The 23886-nt window shown below is 39.5% G+C and overlaps 1 protein-coding gene across 1 annotated transcript in view; it reads left to right on the plus strand.

Moving 5' to 3' along the window:
• The first annotated feature begins 863 nt into the window (after positions 1-863).
• The window catches only part of LOC116331016 (synaptic vesicle glycoprotein 2B-like), a 36280-nt gene continuing 13257 nt past the window's right edge, over positions 864-23886 (plus strand). The window contains exons 1-8 of the mRNA XM_031753529.2: positions 864-1087; positions 2295-2521; positions 5255-5435; positions 12671-12822; positions 14040-14173; positions 14417-14506; positions 17872-17985; positions 20348-20436. Of these exons, the coding sequence (XP_031609389.1) occupies positions 915-1087; positions 2295-2521; positions 5255-5435; positions 12671-12822; positions 14040-14173; positions 14417-14506; positions 17872-17985; positions 20348-20436 (1160 nt within the window). The 5' untranslated portion in view covers positions 864-914. The remainder of the gene's footprint in view (positions 1088-2294; positions 2522-5254; positions 5436-12670; positions 12823-14039; positions 14174-14416; positions 14507-17871; positions 17986-20347; positions 20437-23886) is intronic.

Below are 23886 nucleotides of genomic sequence, written 5' to 3' on the forward strand. Positions count from 1 at the left end.
ATATGGCTTGAAAGAGTTTGAAAAGTTTACAGTTTTACTACTGTTTACGTTGCATGCTGCCATCTTGGATTGCTAACTCACTTCAAATCTGAGTTCATTTCCGACTGGGAACAAAAGATTTCTGACTGGGAACTCGGAATTTCCAATTTCTGAGTTGTTCAGGAAAGCACCATAAATGATGGATAATGAGCCAAGGAAAGCAAATCTAAAAGAAAGACACAAGGGGCAACAACATTTTAAAATAAAGAAGGAAGTTTGAAAAGAAACCAAATGGGAAACACAGTCATACAAATTAACTTAATACAGGAGAATTGACGCAAGAGCACAGAACACTGAAAGAGTGCTCATCAGCAGTAACCACCTCCATCATCACCACCATCACCACCACCATAACCAGCAGAAAAAATAAATACGTTTAAAAAAGCATATTTTGGTAGTTCAGGTCTTCTGTGTTCCAAGTGTCACAGTGTACAAAAAACTAACCAATTTTATTGTTTTCAGGAGTGAACTTTGAAGAGAAGACCTTACAGGAATTTGGAATTACCACTAACAGCACCATAAGAAGCACAACATGGAGCAGAAGTTACTCATGACACAGACAAGTTTTGTCTTACTGGGACAGTCACACCTGAATAAGCTGCACTGCAAAGCATACAGACTGATGGTGTGATGTTATTAATAGACCTTTATTTGCTGTTAAGTTTAAAAACCAGTAAGTGGAGCAAAGTGACTAATGACCCTGAAAGTAGTTTTTAAGGGTAGTAAGTCAGTATGATTAACTAAGAACTCCAACTGCTATTTTCTGACAACTATATTTTCCCCTAAAATTCAGAACTGACATAATTAACAAGCCAAAAAAAACCTTTAATTTACAGTTATATTAACAGTTAGACTAGCTGGTCTAGTAGGCCAAGATGGCTGACCACTACCAGAACAACATATACAACCAAGGAGACTACCCTCTTCAGGAAGACGATGCAGCAAGTGATGTGACTGAAGGACATGATGAAGAGGATCAGATGTATGAAGGAGAATATCAAGGGATTCCACATCCTGACGACACAAAGGCTGCACAGAGAGCTGCATGGTGAGGCACTGCATATTTAATGTTTCTGTGTAAATGCCCCAGAAAGGGCACTCTCACTGTAGAGTGAATAAGTAGTAGCTGGTGGTGAAGGGGGTCTCAGGAAATCTGAAAAATGGATCAGTGATAAATGCATCTACAAGTTTGTGCCATATCACAGAAACTAAGTAAAAAGGGCCACTGCACAGGAGTTTAAACTTTGTTTTATATTTAATAATTGTTTTACAGACTGCTTAAATATTAGTGTACATTTTTTAGCATCAAAATATACTGAAAGTATCTGAACTAAAATGCAGAATCATATATAATACTGGATTATAATTAGTGATTCATTATTGTGCATATTTCTTTAATATTGCAGAGGGAATATACTGCTATTTAAGTTTATCTGTAATAATAAATAGTATATCATTAAAATCTGCAAAAAAACCCCAAAAAACTAAATGTTACTTAACCCTTTCATGCATGAATTATGACAACCTCAATCAGGATTTTTTTCTTAAGTATTTTTATCCATCTTTAGGCATGAAAAGGTGAATAAAGTACTTAAGAAAAAAATCTTGATTGAGGTTATGATAATTCATGCATGAAAGGGTTAAGTAACAATAATTACAATGAAAAACATCATGTATCTATAGTAACATTAAAGGACCAGTGGGTGGCAGGGTATGGAGTGACACGTCAGTGTCCTGTGCAGTGGTTTATGTGCAAGTATACCATCAACACTGACACAAATACAAGAAAACAGCCTTTGAACAGCTTTCCACTGTAGTGACCACTATGCATGAAAGGGTTAAGCTTAAATTAAAAAAAAAAAAAACATCGTAAATACGGGAATGCAAAAATAAAAACTCAAAAATTGGACACAAAACCTAATAATTTCCATGATAGCATGTCTGAGAGTGACAGCAATAATAACCAGATATAGGGCAGGGATAGCTCAGTAGGTAGCGTGGCCACCCCATGATCAGAAGGTAGGGGGTTTGAATCCACTGAATGGCTACCCTGAGGTACCCCTGAGCAAGGTAGCGTCCATACACACTGCTCTCCGGGCGCCTGATTTGCGGGCACCCTCTGCAGAGAGAGTAATTTCCCCACAGGGATCAATAAAGTATACATTATTATTATATATTCAGGACAGTGTAATCAGATCTGGTTTTCAGTGTTGTCAAAGATTCACATTTTCTTTTGTCTTCATGGCTTCTTCCAGGGCTAAAGCTCAAACAGCTAGCAGTGCAGCATCTGATCTAGAGGAGTTATCTGAGCAGTATGAGTACATCATGGAAGAATGTGGTCATGGGAAATTCCAGTGGATGCTCTTCATAGTGCTGGGCCTGGCTCTAATGGCTGATGGAGTTGAATGTTTTGTGGTTGCATTTGTTCTACCGTCTGCAGAAAAGGACCTGTGTCTGTCCAATGCAGAGAAAGGAATGCTGGGTAAGCATTAGCTCTAGTGATTGTTGTTTAGAATAAGCACAATCCGAGGTCCCTTCCTTCTCAATTTGAGCACTCAAAGTACTTCACACATTCACACACTGCCTTTACCTACCTTCACACACACACCCAACTCACCAGTTAATGTATCAGGGACAACTGGGGATTCAGTATCTTGAATACTTTGACATGTTGACAGGAAAGGATGAATCCTCCAATTTTCCAACTGGTAGATGACCCACTCTACCCACAGGTGCACTACATCTGTGTTGTTCTGTCAAAGCAAGCAGTGCTTGTCCAGCAGTATTTGGACAATGATGCAGTTTTGTATAGTGGCTTTTAAATCGAAAGATGAATATGTAATTGAAGTGAGGACTTTCAACTTTAATTCAAGGGGTTTAACAACAGCATTTCATTAACCGTTTAGGGAGCTACATTAATTTTCATAAATAGCTCCACATCTCAGGGATTCATACCCAGATGAGGCCTGTTCACTTTATATTATCAAAATGTAGAAAATAAAAGATCTGGAGTATATTCCAAGTGTTGAAGTGTATTTGCTAGCTTTTTTTTTTACAGGAGTAATTTAATAATCAGGTTCTTAGATGCTTGTACTACTTCAACAGTGTGCCTTAAACAATGCCAAGGTGTCATAACATCAGAAATGATTTTTTTTTTGTAATGCTTAACCAAAAGTATTATTACTTAAGCTGGAGAATATTCTTTTTCCTTTTTGCTTGCAGCTTTTAGCTGGTAGTTTTTTCTTGCTGTCAACCCAGGCACAAGAACACAGTAAGTCTGTTTGCCTTATCACAATAAGATGTTGATGTGATAAATGGGCACCACAATAGATTTTTTTTAATGTATTGAAATGTTTCAGTGGCAACAGATTAAGATGTACCGCAAGGTGTTAGTTATTATATCACTGATGAGAAAAACCTTAAAATGACTTTGCAGTAGTCAACACTATATCCAGGTATCATACCAAGATAATTTGGCAATGATGAGAAATCTCATGTAGGTCCCTCTGCTGTGACCCTTTCAGTTACTGATGCAATTTTTCAACCCAGTAGCACGGCTAAATGTGTAATAGACACGCCAGTCCACCGTGTCCACTTCATGCTTTGCCTCCTTAAAATGTGAAATGAATACGCATGAAGAAGTTGCATTACTGCGTGCAGAAATTGCATTACCTGCAGGGGGAGATAATATATTAAATACAAGAAGTCAATAGTGAACAAAAAATGTCTGGGCTGTAGGTGAGGCTTTCTTTTTACCTCTGGTAACTGTTGAGCCAAATGACTCGAGATGAAAACGGTATTTTTCTGAGGAAAAGTTACCATGTGAATCAGGTTTTCACTTGTGATGTTTGTTAGTTTCTATCAGTTTAAAATCTAAAAAGTAATAAAATCGTAGTTTGTGTGAACTGATGTAAATAGGAAGAATAAGTTATTCATGTCTGTAGTTGTTTTTAGGTCAGTTAATCTCTCCGCAGTGAATTTAGTAGTCAAGTAAAGTACTGCACTTTGTTTAAGAAAGGTATTCATGTAATATATGTAATACTTTACTTTTTTTTGAGTAATAACCCTAACACCAATCTCAACAAAAGAGGGGAAATGCCTCCAACATGCACAAACATTTGACAACGCAGTATGCAGTCAATTTACATGAATGTAATGTAATGACATGCTGCTTAGTGTCGGTGGTAACTCTCATTGATGAGAATGCCAATCAATAAAGGCTCGAATCAACAAGTGAAATAGATAATGGAATCGGAATTGCTAAATTCTTATCAATTCCCATCCTTATCCCCAGCTGGTCACAGCATATGGCTGCTGCCTGAGCCTGGTTCTGTCTGAGGTTTCTTCCTGTTAAAAGGGAGTTTATCCTTTTTCCCTGATGTCTGATTTTTAAGGTTTTCTATGTATTAATGTTGGGTGCTTACCTTCCAATATAAAGCACATTAAGGCGACTGCTGTTGTGATTTAGTGTTATATAAATAAAACTGAATTGAATTGTCAAGGTTTGGTCGTAACTGATATTTTTAAACGTGGTTGTCTGTGTTCGTGTTCTGAATCAGTAGAGTGACACACCAATGCTTTTTGTCCTGACCTTGAAAAAAGCATATGGGTGCTGCCCAGGTGTCCCTGGACCTTTGTGAAACAGATATTTTACACGTGTTGTAAAATACTGGAGACCAGTATGATGAGTCACAGGTCTCCCGTGTTGCATGGCCATCTGTACACTGGTTTAAAATATTGTCAGCATGCCAATGTCTGGCACCAATCAATGTTAAATGCTTGCCTAAGGCTAAAGCAATCATACCAAACAAGGTAAAGAAGGAATTTGATTTCATATATTTCTGCAGAGCATGTTTGATAATAGGTGTGTCATGGTAGAGTGTGATGAAGTGAGGAAAAAGCAAAAAAGTGATCCGTTTTTTTAGGCTGGTATAAATCCATGGGAAAGAAAACAAAACCGAATTTAAGAGAAAGTTAAATAAATAAGTTGGGAACAAACAGCCAGAATACACAGTGACGACACAAGCAAACGACAAACTGAGGCTTTAGATACACACAGACACAAAAGGCAATCAGGGAGGAGTAGAAACACCAGTGTAACAGAGATGAAACTAATCAGATGCGGTTTTGATTTTGAGTATATTGAGGTTTTGCAACATATCCTTAGTATTAAATAGTTTGATATGGTATCCTCTATTACTTCTTCTTTGTGCAGGTCTCATCGTTTTCCTGAGCATGATGGTGGGAGCATTTCTGTGGGGAGGACTGGCAGACAAAGTTGGCCGTCGGCAATGTCTGATTCTGGCATTATCTATAAACTGTATCTTTGCATTCATGTCTTCCTTCGCTCAGGGTTACAGCTTCTTTCTCTTCTTCAGACTGCTTTCTGGCATTGGGTAATGCACACACACACACACACACACACACACACACACACACACAGGGGAAACCAAACAACCTCTGGCTAAGCTGATAGCACATCACATAAGAGCTAACTCGTCAGGCCAGGACTCTAAAGTCTATTTACACCTACAGACCAGTGGGCACTCTTTCAATGATGCGATGCAATCATTATGCAAATGTACTTTTTATAAGGTTGGGGAAACCTGCAGTCAGTTGAGACTGAAGAAGTCACTTGGATGAGTGACGAAAATGTTTCTCCCACTGAAAATGCTACATCCAGATGAACAGAACCAACTTTCTGGGACTTTGATCTTACATTTTCTCAAGCATCAGAGTCCAACAAAGTTATATTAGCTTCAAAGACAGTTTCACTAACGCTGGTTAACAGGAGCTAACAGTAGCGTTACCAACAGTTCAGCATATCCTCAACAACTCACTTCAGTATGGCTCTCACCACAGTTTTAAAGCCTTTTTCAAAGTAAATTAGGGTGGATGCTTTTTACCCCACATTAACAGCTGAGGTAAACAGTGGACTGACAGCCATCCAGAGATAGGGATGGCTGTTGGATCCAGAGCTGGTCCAGACAGTAGCAGAAACACACTAAACAGCCTTATAAGCTAAAGTGTAAATGTAATATTTTGGTCTCTCTTAGTTAACTAAAACATATTTGTCCTATAGCAGCTACCATAGAGAAGATTATCAACTGAAGGTGGAGTAAAACACACCTCAGTTGACTGGAATCTCCTCAACCCAAGTGAAGGACATTTTTTTACACAATGCAGAAGTAAATGTGTTTCCATATTGAGCCAAATTGCATTCAGATGGGGCATATTTGTTTTCAATGTTTTTCTTTTAATGGCCATGGCTATCTTTTCTAATTTAGCCAAGACAAGTCTGTTTTCTTTCAGATTAAGTTAAATTAAGTTTGCAGTTGCTGTGCCTTAACTTACGAAGGTGTCAAAATGGTGTAATTTAGGTCATTGGGTTAAAAACAATACACGTAAAAGTCTTAAAAGTATTTGAGAAAGAGATCTGGATTGTACTCTTGATGAGGGAGCATGGAATTCAATTATTTCTGAAAATGGACTTTAAATCAGGGAAGCTAGAGGTAAATTTATCTGATATAAAATACACAGCAGCTACGACTAAATACCAACGAGACTTCATAAAATGTGCATGAGTAAAGATGACATGTGTTGGAAATGCCAAGAAGCAAAAGGTACTCTGTTGGATGCTTTGTGAGAATGTCCAGTGGTCTTCCCAATATGGGAAATTCTTTTAAAATACATGGAGAGCTGGGACAAATGTAAATTACAGAAATCACCAAGATTGTGCCTACTGGGGGACAGGGGTGAGGTGCCACATCTAGATAAAGTAGGCTTCAGAGTGTCAAACACTGGGCTTGTGACCTGTGTTCGTCTTATTTTAACACTGTGGAGGGAGAGAATGACTGAAAATGTGGCCTGTGGGAGAATGCTTGGAAAACTGAGCAGCAAAACACAGATTCTAGTAGAACAATGGGATAGCTTTTGTTTGTATGTATCTACAGCATCATGACAGGGTAAGTTATAGTTTGGATCAAGTGTCTTGTGTGTGCAACAATAATCAAGCAGTGGTTGATCCCTCTGGTGTCTCTCCTGGAATTTCTAAATATGAAGTTCTTAGATCAAATCTTCTGAACTGCTCATCTCACAGGAGACAAAGGGAAGAACCACTTATCTATTCTGAACAACCCACTGTGACGTCTAGTCACCGTTGTTGACATCTATCACCCGATGTCCAGCTACATCCTGTCATCCTCTCTCTTACTTTTCTACATACATGATTTAAAACAAAGTTGAAACTTTAAAATCACTTCATTACATTTTCTTCTTTTCTATGTTGTCCTTTAACATGACTTCTTAGTAATTCCCATTTGAACACTCAGTTACATATGGATGCACTTCACTTCATGTTTCATTCATTTTATGCAATTTCACTTCAATTAGATTTATCGGTAGCTCATTCTCACATGAACATCCATCTGCACATCTTTTTATTTCAAATACTTGGGAATACTTTTTCTTTTCAAAACTCCATGTTTGTCAACCACATGATAGTAAATATAATTTCTTTTATTAAATCATACACGTCAAAGTCAAGCATTATTTTAGAGTCACCTTAGAGTCAAACACCCCACCCCCAATCTTCTTACATACACATATACGCACATAATTTCAATTCAATTCAATTCATTTTTATTTATATAGCGCCAAATCACAACAAAAGTCGCCTCAAGGCGCTTTATATTGTACAGTAGATAGCACAATAATACATACAGAGAAAAACCCAACAATCATATGACCCCCTATGAGCAAGCACTTTGGCGACAGTGGGAAGGAAAAACTCCCTTTTAACAGGAAGAAACCTCCGGCAGAACCAGGCTCAGGGAGGGGCGGGGCCATCTGCTGTGACTGGTTGGGGTGAGAGAAGGAAAACAGGATAAAGACATGCTGTGGAAGAGAGACAGAGATTAATAACAGATATGATTCGATGCAGAGAGGTCTATTAACACATAGTGAGTGAGAAAGGTGACTGGAAAGGAAAAACTCAATGCATCATGGGAATCCCCGGCAGCCTACGTCTATTGCAGCATAACTAAGGGAGGATTCAGGGTCACCTGGTCCAGCCCTAACTATATGCTTTAGCAAAAAGGAAAGTTTTAAGCCTAATCTTGTCTCCCGAATCCAAACTGGAAGCTGGCTCCACAGAAGAGGGGCCTGAAAACTGAAGGCTCTCCCTCCCATTCTACTTTTAAATACTCTAGGGACAGCAAGTAGGCCTGCAGAGCGAGAGCGAAGTGCTCTAATAGGGTGATATGGTACTACAAGGTCATTAAGATATAATGGGGCCTGATTATTTAAGACCTTGTATGTGAGGAGCAGGATTTTGAATTCAATTCTGGATTTAACAGGAAGCCAATGAAGGGAAGCCAAAACAGGAGAAATATGCTCTCTCTTTCTAGTCCCTGTCAGGACTCTTGCTGCAGCATTTTGGATTAGCTGAAGGCTTTTCAGTGAGTTTTTAGGACATCCTGATAATAATGAATTGCAGTAGTCCAGCCTGGAAGTGATGAATGCATGAACTAGTTTTTCAGCATCACTCTGAGACAGGATATTTCTAATTTTAGAGATGTTGCGCAAATGGAAGAAAGCAGTCTTACATATTTGTTTAATATGTGCGTTGAAGGACATGTCCTGGTCAAAAATGACTCCAAGGTTCCTCACAGCATTACTGGAGGCCAAGGTAATGCCATCCAGAGTAAGAATCTGGTTAGATACCATATTTCTAAGATTTTCAGGGCCGAGTACAATAACCTCAGTTTGATCTGAATTAAGAAGCAGAAAGTTAGCGGCCATCCAGGTCTTTATGTCTTTAAGACATTCCTGGAGTTGAACTAATTGGTGTGTGTTATCTGGCTTCATGGATAGATAGAGCTGCGTGTCATTTGCATAGCAGTGAAAATTTATGCTATGTCTTCTAATGATGCTGCCTAAGGGAAGCATGTACAATGTAAATAGAATTGGTCCTAGCACTGAACCCTGTGGAACACCACAACTGACCTTAGTGTGTGAAGAGGACTCTCCATTTACATGTACAAATTGGACTCTATTAGATAGATATGATACAAACCACTGCAGCGCACCACCTGTAATACCTACAGCATGTTCTAATCGCTCTAATAGGATATTATGGTCAATAGTATCAAACGCAGCACTAAGGTCTAGCAGGACAAGCACAGAGATGAGTCCACTGTCAGAGGCCATAAGAAGATCATTTGTAACCTTCACTAAAGCTGTTTCTGTGCTGTGATGAGCTCTGAAAGGAAGGTTGGAGATTGGCCTATAATTAGCTAAGACTGCTGGGTCTAGAGATGGCTTTTTAAGTAAAGGTTTAACTACAGCCACCTTGAAGGCCTGTGGTACATAGTCGATTATTAGAGATAGGTTGATCATATTTAAGATTGAAGAATTAATTAATGGCAGGACTTCTTTGAGCAGTTTTGTAGGAATGGGGTCTAAAAGACACGTTGATGGTTTGGAGGAAGTAATTATTGAAGTTAACTCAGAAAGATCAATTGGAGAAAAAGAGTCTAACTTAACATCGATGGTACTAAAAGTAGCTGTAGACGATATTACATCTGTGAGATGATTATTGGTAATTTTTTCTCTAATGATAAAAATTTTATTTGTGAAGAAGTTCATGAAGTCATTACTAGTTAACGTTAAAGGGATTGTTGGCTCAGTAGAGCTCTGACTGTTTGTCAGCCTGGCTACAGTGCTGAAGAGAAACCTGGGGTTGTTCTTATTTTCTTCAATCAGTGACGAATAGTAAGATGTTCTGGCTTTATGGAGGGCTTTCTTATAAATCAGCAAACTATTTCTCCAGGCTAAATGATGATCCTCTAAATTTGTGACACGCCATTTCCTCTCCAGCTTACGAGTTATCTGCTTTAGGCTACGTGTTTGAGAATTATACCACGGAGTCAGGTACTTCGGATTTGAGGCCTTAGTTTTCACAGGAGCTACAGTATCCAGAGTCGCACGTAGTGAGGAGGTAAAATTATTAACAAGATAATCGACCTCTGTTGGAGTAGCGTTCAGATAGCTGCTCTGCTCTGTGTTGGTACAGGGCATTGAAGATGATAACAGTGGGTGGATTATATTCTTAAACTTAGTTACAGCACTTTCAGAAAGACATCTACTTTGATAAAGTCTACTCTCCACTGCTGTGTAATCAATTATTGTAAATGTAAATGTTATCAGGAAATGATCAGACAGCAGAGGGTTTTCAGGAAACACTGTTAAATGTTCAGTTTCTATGCCATATGTTAAAACAAGATCTAGAGTGTGATTAAAGTGGTGGGTGGGTTCTTTAACATTTTGACAGAAGCCAGTTGAGTCTAATAACAGATTAAATGCCATGTTGAGGCTGTCATTTTTAGCATCTACATGGATGTTAAAATCACCCACAATAATTATTTTATCTGAGCTGAGCACTAAATCAGATAAAAAGTCTGAGAAATCAGAGAGAAACTCTGTGTAAGGCCCAGGTGGACGATAGACGATAACAAGTAAGACTGGTTTCTGAGTTTTACAGCTGGGGTGGACGAGGCTAAGCATCAGGCTTTCAAATGAATTAAAAATCTGTCTTGGTCTTTTGTTAATTAATAGGCTGGTGTGAAAAATTGCTGCCACACCGCCCCCTCGGCCTGTGCTTCGAGGTTTCTGGTAGTTAGAATGACTCGGGGGTGTTGATTCATTTAAACTAACATAATCATCCTGCTGCAACCAGGTTTCTGTAAGGCAGAGTAGATCGATTTGTTGATCAATTATTAAGTAATTTACTAACAGAGACTTGGGGGAGAGAGACCTAATATTTAATAATCCACATTTCACTGTTTTACTCTTTGGTTCAGATGTGGATACTGTATTGTTCTTTCTTTTTGATTTTTTATGTTTAAATTGTTTATTGCTGGTTATTAGTTTGTTTTTTGTCTGTTTGGGAGCTGACACAGTCTCAATGGAGATGGGTTTTTGGGGGGGTAGCAGGAGGAGAGAAGCTGCAGAGAGGCGTGTAAGACTGCAGCCTCCAAGGACACAGTCTCCACACAGACTCTCGCCAGACGACTTGTATCCATGTTCCATTACAGCAGTGGTTCCCAAACTTTTTTTGCCAGGCCCCCCCCTTTTTCACAAGAAAAATGTTCGCCCCCCGCACAAACTCCATTGCCGTTTATTTCACACCTCAAACATTTAGTAAACAATTAAGCAAATACAAGTAAACGGCAATAAATTACAGGTAGTAATAAAATATACTACTAACTCTTTTACGCTACGTCCACACCTACACGGGTATTTTTGAAAACTCAGCTGTTTCTATGCGTTTGGGCCTTTCGTCAACAGTAAACGGCGTTGCGATTCACCGAAAACGGAGATTATTTAAAACTCCTTTTTTGCGTTTACGTGTAGACGAGGAATACAGAGTTCGTCACGCAACGTCAAAGGTATGTGCCTCTTCTCACGTCACGCTGTGCGCCACGTTATTGTTTACATGAGATGAATTGCAGAATGGCAGATAGAGACAAAATACTGTTAATCTGACTATCTTCAGGTTTTACACGCTTACATATACACACGCAGTTACTGTCCCTCCATTTAGAAAGGCAGAGGCGTCACGGTGTAATTATTTTACGTGTAGTTGTTTTTTTTTCCTGTGTAATAATTTTCAACATTGCTGTCAATACATTTTTCAAAAAATGCCTCTCTGTGCAAAATGGATTTAAACACATAAACAGCTGTGGGATACTGTTTGTCCGTGATTTGAACCGGGGGAACAAATTACGGCACGATCAGCCTGATATTATTTGTATCCCACTGTAACTTTACTGCATAAAGAGCTAACATCCAAGATGTCAGGAGTAGTTAGTTATTACAAGAAGTGTTTGTGAACTAAAAATCAAGAATGTGGGATACTGTTTGTCCGTGATTTGGAGAGCCCAGCGCTGCTCCCGACGCAGGGAAACTAATTTTGCAGGGGAGACCTACCTTGGCACTTGTGCAGGTGAAGCCAAAGGGAAGATATGCTTCACCATATTTTCCTGTCTTTGGCTTGGAAGGAAGTTGGTTTGGAAACATATTTGGCGATGCTTCATCTCCTGCTTTGCGTTTGTGTGGGAGCCCCGTCAAAAATCTGTCCATTATGCTAGCAGTGTCCAAGCTTTCTTCTTCTTTTTTTTTTTCTTTTCATCCCACGCCCCCCCTGCAATGGCTCTGCGCCCCCCCTAGGGGGCGGGCCCCACACTTTGGGAACCACTGCATTACATTGATGTTGGTCATGTTTTCAGACTGACAGCACTTCAAGTCCAGTAACGCTGAAGGAGGCCAAATTGAATTCTGGGGTGGCTGTGCCATCAAATGCCACCCCAGATTGCTGCGGTTTAGAATGCGATACAAATTTGAAATGAACTCTTGTTGCCTCCAAAAAAACGTCAGCTTTGCTCAGAATATCTTTACACATCTTTGCTCTGTGATTTTCAGTGGACTTTTTCTAAAACACAACTTTGTGTTTTCTTCATTTTTTGCACTGGGGGAATATAATAATCTTTAAAATAATGTTGTGGCTGATTATTATTTAGCCATGTTAAATAATTATCCTTATTTTCTTATTTTCTGTCTTTGCTCTCAGCATTGGTGGCACAGCACCGATTGTGTACTCGTACTTCTCAGAGTTTCTTCAGATGAACAAGAGAGGAGAGCATCTGTCCTGGTTGTGTATGTTCTGGATGATTGGTGGGATCTATGCTTCATTCACTGCCTGGGGAATTATACCCAGATATGGTAAGACTGTTTTAAAAATGAAAAAGGATACTTTACATTCTTGCTTGTGAGCAATACCGACCAGTGAGTGCATTCACAACTGTGGTGGATATGGTTCAGGAGAAAGTGGAGCTAGACTTCTTTTTGAAGAGCTGTGGTTCAGCCCCTTACTATGCCAGTCTACATGCCACGTATATTTATAAACACTGGTTGTAACCTTTGAATAAGAGTGGAAAAATGGATATATTGATTGCTCTTTAGATAGATTTTTGACACACTTGTGAATAGATATCAATAGTTTTGTTTTGTCAGCCATAAAAAGCTAATCAGTTGTAACTTTTGCTGCCCTCTTGGCCAGGTCTCCTTTGGAAAGACATTTTAATCTCAATGAGACTTTTTACTTATAGGACAATGAAAATGAATGAAATTAATCTCAGTGACCTCGACCTCATTGTTAGAGGTGCAACCTCTAGTGCAACCTATTAAGTTTTATTTTCTATCAGTCTTGCATATCAACAGCACAGTAGTGCAGTGGTTAGCATTATGGCTAGTACTTTCAAGAGAACTGTCCCAGTGACAAGGCACTGTACTACTAAAGGTGCAATAGGAGTCTCTATTTTGCATGGCTCCACAATTTCACACCAATAAAATTCTGTAGATTATGGCTTTCTGCAAGTTTTTAGTGCTGGGGCACATTCAAACCTCAAAGTAATGCACAACGTTATCCTGTAGTTTCTGAGTTGAGCTAGGTGTTTCCTTGAAATAATGTACAGTACAGCAGTGCCTCCTTCTAAATGTGTTTGTCCCGGTTTGATTGCATTGTCACAGTGACTTGTACATAAATCATGCTGTATCAACAACCCAGTGCACACAACTAATGAACCTGACATGCCTTGGTGCAACGCTTGGTAGTGTAACAAAGTGTTCCACAAATCACTATTTCTGTTGAAAAACAAAACAAAACAAAAGATTTTCTCTGTTCTGTCTGTACTGAATACCCTGAACAGTCTCAGCTGCAAATACATACAATTACGGTAAACCCAGAGAGGAAACATGCATCATTTACTACTTGCATTGCTTAATGCTGTTCTGAATCACTGTTTATGATGCATTTCTACTTCTGACAGTTTGAAGTAAAACCTTAGTATTTTTCTTGTAATTTTTCTTGTTGTAAACAGTGATTTGTGTGTGTGTGTGTGTGTGTGTGTGTGTGTGTGTGTGTGTGTGTGTGTGTGTAGGCTGGGGCTTCAGTATGGGCACAGAATTTCAGTTCCACGCCTGGCGAGTGTTCGTCCTGGTTGCGGCTCTCCCTGCAATTGCTTCTCTGGTTGGACTTACCTTTATGCCCGAGAGCCCACGTTTCCTCCTGGAGGTGAGACTGCTAGCATAGTATTTCTTTGTAAACCTGCCTGCAAAGTGTACACATGTGGAAAGAACATAGCTGGCATAGTTGTTTATTAATTTAAAAGAGTCCATGAAAGTGTTCTTGGAGCTCACAGAGATACTTCACATTTACAATAGATGAACACTGACAACAGTTTTTTTTCCTTTGAAACGTTTTTCCATGGCTGTGTGTATGTTTGAATATATCTGCTTGTGTTTGTATATGGAGCAGAATGGCAAACACGATGACGCGTGGATGATCCTAAAACAGGTCCATGATACTAACTGGAGAGCCAAGGGGCAGCCAGAAAAAGTCTTCACTGTAAGTAAATGATTTTAATTAACAATAATGATTCTTATTGCACTTTAAAATAAATTGCTTTTTGTATTTGATGGTAACTTTTTACATTTTTATCATCAGCAATAAAACGAAACCTTTCAAGGATAATTAACAGCTTACAGCATGCATTAATGTTAAGTGAAGATATTCACATTTTTATAGGTGTCATTTCTGAATTTACCTTTACTTACCCATGCACTGACACATAAATATATTGCTCTAGTGAGATATTTAGTAACACAGTCATTATTCTGGTACTGTCATGGTTTCCTGCTTTTCTTGCATCTAAAGAAACATCTGTGGCTTCTAATTTGTTGATGGAGCAATAATCTATTATATTTATCAATCTGCGTGTATTATTGGCTGAGTGTCTACCCTTGATAAAAAACTGTTTGGTCAGAATATATTGTGAATGAAGTGATTTTTTCTAATCTTCAAGCAAGGACTTTGCAAAGTATTTTAAAGTCTACATTTCTAAGCGAAATTGGGCAGTAGCTGGATGGGAGCATAGGATCTTTGCCTGGTTTATGTAGTAGACTAATGATGTTTGCAGATAGAGTCTAATCATTCTGAACTTGAGTGACCATTCTGACAAAAGTAGGTGCTAGTGTAGCACAAAATTCTTTGTAAAATTATGCTGGAAAACCATCTTGACCTGGGGCTTTATTTCTCAGGAGATGCTGTTGGGCTTCATCATTCAGACATTGAAAGAGGTGAATCCAGACCCACAATCTGTTATTCAGTTTGAGATTAGATTAGATTAGATTAAATGAGATAGAACTTTATTAATCCATCTGCTGGGTTCTTCCTTGAAATTCAGTTTCCAGTTGCAGAACACCAACAGAAGTTGCATATTACAGAGTTAGAATATCAAATAAAGGGGAATGAGAGAGTACGAACATAAGCATAAAAATATAGTATATATACACATATATAAATACTAGTGCTGTCAGCGTTAATCTCGTTAAAATGACGTTAACGCCATAACCGCATTAATGCGGTGAATCTCAGTTAGCTTGCCCCGTGCGTGGGGCTGCACGGCACTAACGCATTAATGAGCTAACCGTGCTAACGCGTTGAAGTGCTAACCACGCTAACACGTTGAAGAGCTAACCGTGCTAACACATTGACGCCATGCAGCCCCACGCACGGGGCGATCCGCGTTAACGAGCTAACGGAGATTCACCGCATTAATGCGGTTATGGCGTTAACGACATTTTAACGAGATTAACGCTGACAGCACTAATAAATACAGAATATATAATAGGAATAAATAGGAATACTAGTGAAATATACTCATTAATGAGATGTAGACAGCCAAAGCAAAAGATAGCACAGTGATTATTGCACAGTCTATTGCACAGTGGAAAAAACACTGCAGCTTAGTCGCCCTCCTTTGTCCTCCTGTTTCCCCTCCCTCTCCCCTCCAGCGAACACGCCATCAAACTGTTTAAGTCTGTTGGTCCAAGACTGTGGGAGAAGCAACCTGTTGCTGAGCAGACTCCTCTGGTTGTTTATGACCATATGCAGAGGACTCCCAACATTGTCCATAATGTCCTCTTCTCTGCCACTGTCACCAGAGTGTCCAGCTTCATGCCAACCACAGAGCCAGCCTTCCTGATTAGTTTTTCCAGCCTGGATGAGTCCTCCTTTGCTGTGCTGCTCCCCCAGCACACCACAGCATAGAATAGTACTCCGGCAACCACCAACCGGTAAAACATCCCCAGGAGCTTCCTGCAGATGTTGAAAGACCTCAGTCTCCTGAGGAAGTACAGTTTGCTTTGGCTTTTTTTATACAGGTGCTGCATGTTGCATCAGCAGTGCAGTTTGTTGTCCACCCACAATCCAAGGTACTTGTACTTGTTGACCACCTCCACATCCTCTCCCTCTATCTGAAATGGCAGTGGACCTGGTCTGGACCTCCCGAAGTCCACAACCAGTTCCTTGGTCTTTGAGGTGTTGAGTTGTAGGTGGTCTGTGTGACTCCATGTAACAAAGTTCCTCACCAGACTCCTGTACTCCTCTTCCTGATCATCCCAGATACACTCCATGATGGCTGTGTCATCCGCAAACTTCTGAATATGGCATGATTCAGAAGTCAGAGGTGTACAGGGTGAAGAGAAGAGGGGACAGCACGGTTCCCTGTGGTGCCTCAGGTTAGAGCCCAGATAAATGGCACACAGAGTTCCAGTAGCACTCATCTCTACATCAACTGTTCAGAGGAGGCCACATGAATCAGGCCTTTATGGTCAAATAGCTGCTAAGAAACCACTACTAAGGAAAAGCAACAAGCAGAAGAGATTTGTTTGGGCCAAGAAACACAAGAAATGTACATTAGACCAGTGGAAATCTGTGCTTTGGTCTGATGAGTCCAAATTTGAGATCTTTCCTTCCATCCACTGTCTTTGTGCGATGCAGAAAAGGTCTCTACATGCATGGTTCCCACCATGAAGCATGGAGGAAGAGGTGTGGAGGTGTTTTGCTGGTCACACTGTTGGGGATTTCTTGAAAACTGAAGACACACTGAACCAGCGTGGCTACCACAGCATCCTGTGCACCATGCCATCCCATCCAATTTGCATTTAGTTGGACCATCATTTATTTTTCAACAGGACAATGACCCCAAACACACCTCCAGGCTGTATAAGGGCTATTTGACCAAGAAGGAGAGCAATGGAGTGCTGCACCAGATGGCTTGGCCTCCAGTCACTTGACCTAAACCCAATCGAGATGGTTTGGGATGAGATGGACTGCAGAGTGAAGGCAAAAGCACCAACAAGTTCTCAGCATCTCTGGGAACTCCTTCAAGACTGTTGGAAAACCATTTCAAGTGACGACCTCATGAAGCTCATCAAGAGAATGCCAAGAGTGTGCAGAGCAGTAATCAAAGCAAAGACTGGCTGTTTTGAGGAATCTGAAATATAAAATATTTTTTGACTTATTTCACGCTTTTTTATTTAATAAATAATTCCATATGTGTTCATTTGTAGTTTTACAGTGTATATAGTCATGAAAATAAAGAAAAAGCATTAAATGAGCAGAGAGAAACCAAGTCTGTTCTGCTATAAATTTATGCTATAAAGTAAAGTAAATACACCTAATTACTATCCACATTATTAATTCTTATTTTTTTCGGTTAAAAAAAATTCACATTGAGAACCATGAGGCACCAGTCCACCATTGGATTTGACTGAAACAGCTACAGGTTAAAGCAGCTGCTTTTATTTTAAAATGTCTGGATGAGAAACTCAAACTGATGCTAAAGAAATCTGTTATGTTAAGAAAAAGCTACTTCGCAGTGTTTTTCAAAAAGTTTCCTTGTTTTTTTTTGTTGTTTTTTTTTTTAGGTGGTGCACATCAAGACCCCGAAGACAACTGAGGATGGTTTTTTTGAGGTTCAGAGTGCAACAAGAACACCTGTACAACGATGGGCCGTACGCTCACTGACACTCTGTAAACTGGTAGGTAGGAACACAGACTGGAGCACCACCTCTAGCTCAGAATCTGGCTTGGGCTTATTTTGTATTATTGTAGGTTTTTTACCTTACAATATAAGGTGCCTATTGTGATTTGGCGCTATATAAATAAAATTGAATTTACTGATGGGTCAGAGAGGGGTGAATGTGGGTTTGTCCTAGTTAAATGTTATGTTCCACCAGATAGTGCAAGGGATGTCAAGAAATAACAATAAAACTCTCCAGGTTGAAAGTGTCAAGAGACATGACACAAATGAATTTATTATTGTTATTATTATTACTTTAATTATTTATTTGTTAATAACTTAACTAAAAGAGACAGAGAAGCTACTATCACCACCAAAAATGGAGAACACAAAACACATACTTTGGTCAAAACAATTATAAATGATCAAAACACGCTCCTCTCCACTGACTAGGAGCAAAGTTACAAGCAAACAGCACACACGATAAAGAGAATGACACTCTGGCACCAGAGCTCGAATTTGCTTGACACAAACCTCCAGTGTTAATTTTGACAGCAAATTTTGACTAAAAAAATTTATTAAACATAATTTAAGCATCTTAAGTCTTTTTGTTTTGTTCTACTTTTAGTAGACTAAATCTAAAGTTGATTTAATAGACTAAAATATTAAGTGTAAAAGTTTGTCATGTTTTTACTGGTGAGAGCTGATCCACATGGTTTAAAAAGAGTCTTAGAGGGATTTTTCACACCTGTGGTGTTTAGTCCGTTTAAATGGAACTCTGCTGTATTCTGTCATTTGGTGAGGTTTGTTTGTGGAGGTGTGAACACAGTAAACACAGTGTGGACCAAAATAACCGCACCGACATCCTTTGGACAGGCTGGTCTCAGTACAGTTCCAAAAAAACCCTCCAGAGCAGTTTGTTTAATGTCTGAGGATGCGCTGACCCCGATCAGAGCCAACTATCATGTGTTGCAGGTTTGAGCTAAAAAAACATCCAGCAGCCATGTATGCTTTGTATTCTCAATGCGGGAACTATAGTTGTGTCTCTACGGGCTAGCAGCTAGCCATGAAATAACCATAAATTCTCTGTGTTCTTCAGCAGTACAGAACACAGCACTTTCTTCCTGTATTTACTTGTGTTTCTCTTTCCCCAAACACATCTGGCCAATGAGTGGACTGAACATTGTCGTGTGATTTGTAATTATGGATTTTGGCTTATTTGGATTTCACTTGGATCTTTTGTTGTGTGAAAACAAAACAAACCAAGACAAAAGCTACAAGTTTACAAACTCATTAACTGATTCAGATCAGAGTAAATGAGCTACAGGTGTGTGTGGTCGAGCAGTCGGTTCAGGGTGTACATGAGGCTGTGGTTGGCTTGGATGCGCACAGATCCTGCACCACCACACCCTGGTTGGGCCCTGGGCATTGTTGGAGGAAGAGTGGGTAGAGGTTAGGTGTCGGAAATGCATTCCTGCCCCTGCACTGCTGGCTCTGGGTCCATTGTGTAACTGGTGCCACCAACATTAACAGGACGCTTACATTAGAGCCTCTTATTACGTGTTTTGTTTGGGTTTCCAGTAATCAGAATCAGGGAAATTGTATTAATCCCAGATGGAAATTTTTTTTTTTTAAGATTTCATACTCGAACTCAGGCTGGCCGCTCTCAGCCATGCGATATACATGCTCATCCGACTGCGTTTGATCCCCAAAATTAGAGAAGGCATAGAGAGGGCATAGCCTAACATATAAAACAGGAAATGACCGCTGTGTATTCTATTTATTTTAACAAAGTAACTGCATTCCACCTCTTTAAACGGTAACTGTAACGGAATACAGTTACTCATATTTTGTATTTTAAATATGCAACGCCGGTACATCTAGTGCGTTACTCCCAACACTGATCATTTGTAAGTTGCAGATGCCCAAAGACTCTTGCACTGCCACTCCAAGATGAGCAGGGGTTGCGGAGGGTATAACACTTATGTTATAAATCCAATTCTGAAATTGTTGGGATGCTGTATAAAATGTAAAGGGAAACTCAGTGCAATAATTTGCAAATCTCATAAACTCATATTAACATTAGAATATAGAAATGTTTAAACTGAGATATTTTAGTATTTAATTGCCCAATTTGATGGCAGCAACTTGTTTTTTCTTTTTTGAAAAAGTGGAAATGGGCTAACAAAAAGGTGGAAAAGCAAGTGGTGCTGAAAACAAGCTCCACATTCCTTGTCTTCATAGTCACCACTTATAAAGACAAGGAAATTAGGTACATGTTGTGAGGGAAAACTTCCTTGTTTTAGAAACATAGCAGTCAGTGGTAATAAGTAAAAACTGCATGGTTCTAGGCTCATTCTGTGTTTGTATGTGTAAACCAGGTGTTGAGGAACGTGGCATCTCTCCTTTCTGCAGAGCTGAGATTTGCTACACTCTTCATGGCTGTCATCTGGTTCTGCATGGCTTTCAGGTAAGTTCCCAATTTCAATTCAATTTTATTTATATGCTGCCAAATCACAACAACAGTTGCCTCAAAGGACTTTATATTGTAAGGTAAAGACCCCAAAATAAAAGGGAGAAAACGCCAGCAATCACACAACCCCCTTTGAGCAAGCACTTGACAACAGTGGGGAGGGAAAATTCCCTTCAACAGGAAGAAACGTCAGTCAGAACCAGGCGGGCAGCCATCTGCCACAACTGGTTGGGCTGAGGGGAGGAAGACAGGATAAAAGGCACGCTGTGGATGACAGCTAGAGATGAATAATAATTTATGCTTAATGAAAGCAGTGGTGTATAAATGCATAGTAAGTGGAAAAAGGTGAATGAAGAAGAAATACTCATGGAAAACATTTTCTCTAATGGTTAAATTCTTATTTCCAATCCAATCAAACTTTATTTATAGAGCACTTTAAAAACAACATGGCTGACCAAAGTGCTTTCCAGTAAAAGAAAAACAGATAAAAGTTAAAAACCATACATTAAACATACAAAGAAAGTTAAATAACAATAAAATAAATACATAAATTAAAAAAGGGATAAAATAAATCAGTAAATATTAAATATTAAAACAGACAATAAAATATACAATAAATAAAATTAACAAAGTAAAAAAAGATAAGAGCAACCAAAAGCTGACTAAAACTGACTACAAGCTGACTGTGGTAATTTTCCTTAAAAGCCTTAAAAAGGTGTGTTTTTAAAAGTGATTTGAAGATTTCAAGTGTTGGGGCCAGCCTAATATGGAGGGGCAACTTATTTCATAATTTGGGGGCCACAACAGCGAAAGCTCGGTCCCCCTGGAGTTTCAGTCTCGACATGGGGACAGCAAGGAGTGACTGGTCAGTTGATCTGAGGGACATTTGTGGAGTGTATAGGTGTAGAAGGTCTGACAGGTAAGTAGGAGCCAGGCCATTCAAAACTTTAAAAGCAAACAATAAAATTTTAAAATGAATTTTAAAATGGACAGGAAACCAGTGTAAAGAGGCAAGAACAGGGGTAATGTGCTCGTGTTTGTGTGTACCTGTCAGCAGGCGAGCAGCAGCATTCTGGACCATTTGCAAGTGGGATAGTGAAGCCTGATCAATACCAATATAAAGTGCATTACAATAATCAAGTGGTGAGTGGTCACAAATGCATGTAAAACTCTAAGTCACACAAAGAGATAATAGGTTTGACTTTAGAGAGCTGCCTCAGCTGAAAAAAGCCAATTCTCACTGCTGTACTTATCTGTTTGTCCATTTTAAGAGCTGTGTCAATTTTTACTCCAAGGTTGGTAAGAGGACCCAAGTCAGGTGGTGGGACACCAGGGCCACTCGGCCCAAATATAATGACCTCAGTCTTCTTTTCATTAAAATTAAAAAAATTCAGAGCCAGCCATGCTCTGAGGCATGCTCTTAAGGCATTCGAAAATAGACCTGAGGGAGTTAGGGTCATTATGTTTCTGTCATGGCTACCGGACAGACTTACGAGCAGACAGAGTTCTTTGCAAACAAAAGAAGACAGTTTATTAACAACGGGGAACACCTCAGTGCTATATATATGTACAGTGAATTGGGAGGGGGGTCCAGAGCTCCAGGGAGAGGGGGTAATTCACACACTCACTCCTCTTCAGCCACACTGGCTTCCAAAACTTCACTCACGCCGCCACACACAGGAAGGGTCCGTAATCTGGTCCAGGAGGGGGATATTCAGGAGATTCAACGTTCCAGCAGCAAACTGCTCTGTGCCAGTGCCTTAAATAGTAGCTGGTGAAACAGCCAGATCAGCAGCAAGTGGTGACAATCACACAGGTGTGTGGGCCAAGTACAAGAGCCTGTAACGAGCTCTGCCCAGGCAGAGAGGAGCGAGGGAGAGGCAGAGAGGAAGAGAAAAACAAAAACAAAACCTGTAGCCAGTGTGAGCCAGCCAGAGAGACACGGGGACCATGACAGTTTCAGAGGGAGATAAATCTGACAGTCATCTGCACAAAAATAAAATGAGACATTATGTTTTTTTTAATAATATGGCAAAGGGAAAGTAAATAAATGCTAAAAAGAAGGGGCCTGAGGATGGATCCTTGAGGTACACCACATGGGAGGGGGGCAGAGGATGAATAAAATTTACCAAGTGAGACAGAGAAACTTCTGTCAAACAGATATGACTTGAACCACTCCAAGGCTGTGCCTCTAATTCCAACATGATTTTCTAGGCGAGAAATTAAAATGTTGTGATCTACGGAATCAAAATCTGCTGTGAGATCCAAAAGCACAAATAACACGGAATTCCCAGAGTCAGCAGTTAGTAAAATGTCATTAAAAACTCTCAAAAGTGCAGACTCTGTGGTGTGAAGTGCTTTAAAACCTGATTGAAATACCTCAATTTTTTTTTTGACTGTTTAAAAAAGTCTGCAGCTGTGAAGACACTATGTTTCCAAAATTTTAGAAACAAAAGGAACCTTTGAAATAGGTCTGAAATTACACAATAAAGAGGCATCCAGGCCAGGGCATTTCAGCAGAAGCTGGACCACTGCCTGTTTAAAAGTTACAGGTACATCGCCTAAAGTCAGGCTGCTGTTAATAAACCTTTGAATATAAGGTCCAATAGTGTCCCAAACTTCTTTAAAAAAGCGATGGCGAAGGACATCACTGGGAGAGCCAGACTTGATTTGGGTAACAATTTGCCCCAGATAAGACAGAGACATGTGGTCAAAATGGCTAAAAACTGTCAAAGGTGTGATAATTATCAAAGTTATTTGTAAAGAAATTCATTAAGTTGTTACTAATTAAGGTTAACCTCGTAAGACCCTAACTCTTCCAATGGCATGCATTTTTTAATTCTCTTTGATATTTGGGCTGATTGGGACCTGATGACTGTAAAAAACAAAGAATTGCCAGATTTTTTTTTTCACCTGATTTTTGTTTCTGACAAAAATGAGATCCACATATGCGGATATTTGTTTAAAATTTCAATAGAACAGTGGCAGCATAATGTGCTCGTAAGTGGATATCAGGCCCTTGTAGAGATAAATTTAGTATTTTGGTCTAGACAACCCAAAATGTGATGTCCACATATGTGGATGCCAGGTCCTAGGAAGCTAAAGGAATGGTTCGCTCAACAGACCTGTGACATTTTGTCACCATGGCTACAATGCTGAAGGAAAATCTGGTGTTGTTTTTTCTTCAAAATTAAGATTAGTAAGATTTATGCTATTGATACTTACTGAGAATAGTAAGATTTTCCAGCTTTAGGGCTGTTTTAAAGAGCAGCGATCCATTTTTCCAGACTAAATGAAGATCTGATAAATAAGTGATACACCATTTCATCTCCAGCTTATGGTTATCTGCTTTAAGGTCTACATCTTAGAGTTACACCAGGGAGTCAATTACTTCTTACTAGAGACTTTCTTTTTCAGAGGAGCAGCAGGATTCAGAGTCACAGTAAA

Source organism: Oreochromis aureus, linkage group 7 (genome assembly GCF_013358895.1).
Source record: "Oreochromis aureus strain Israel breed Guangdong linkage group 7, ZZ_aureus, whole genome shotgun sequence".
In the NCBI taxonomy this organism is placed as follows: domain Eukaryota; kingdom Metazoa; phylum Chordata; class Actinopteri; order Cichliformes; family Cichlidae; genus Oreochromis; species Oreochromis aureus.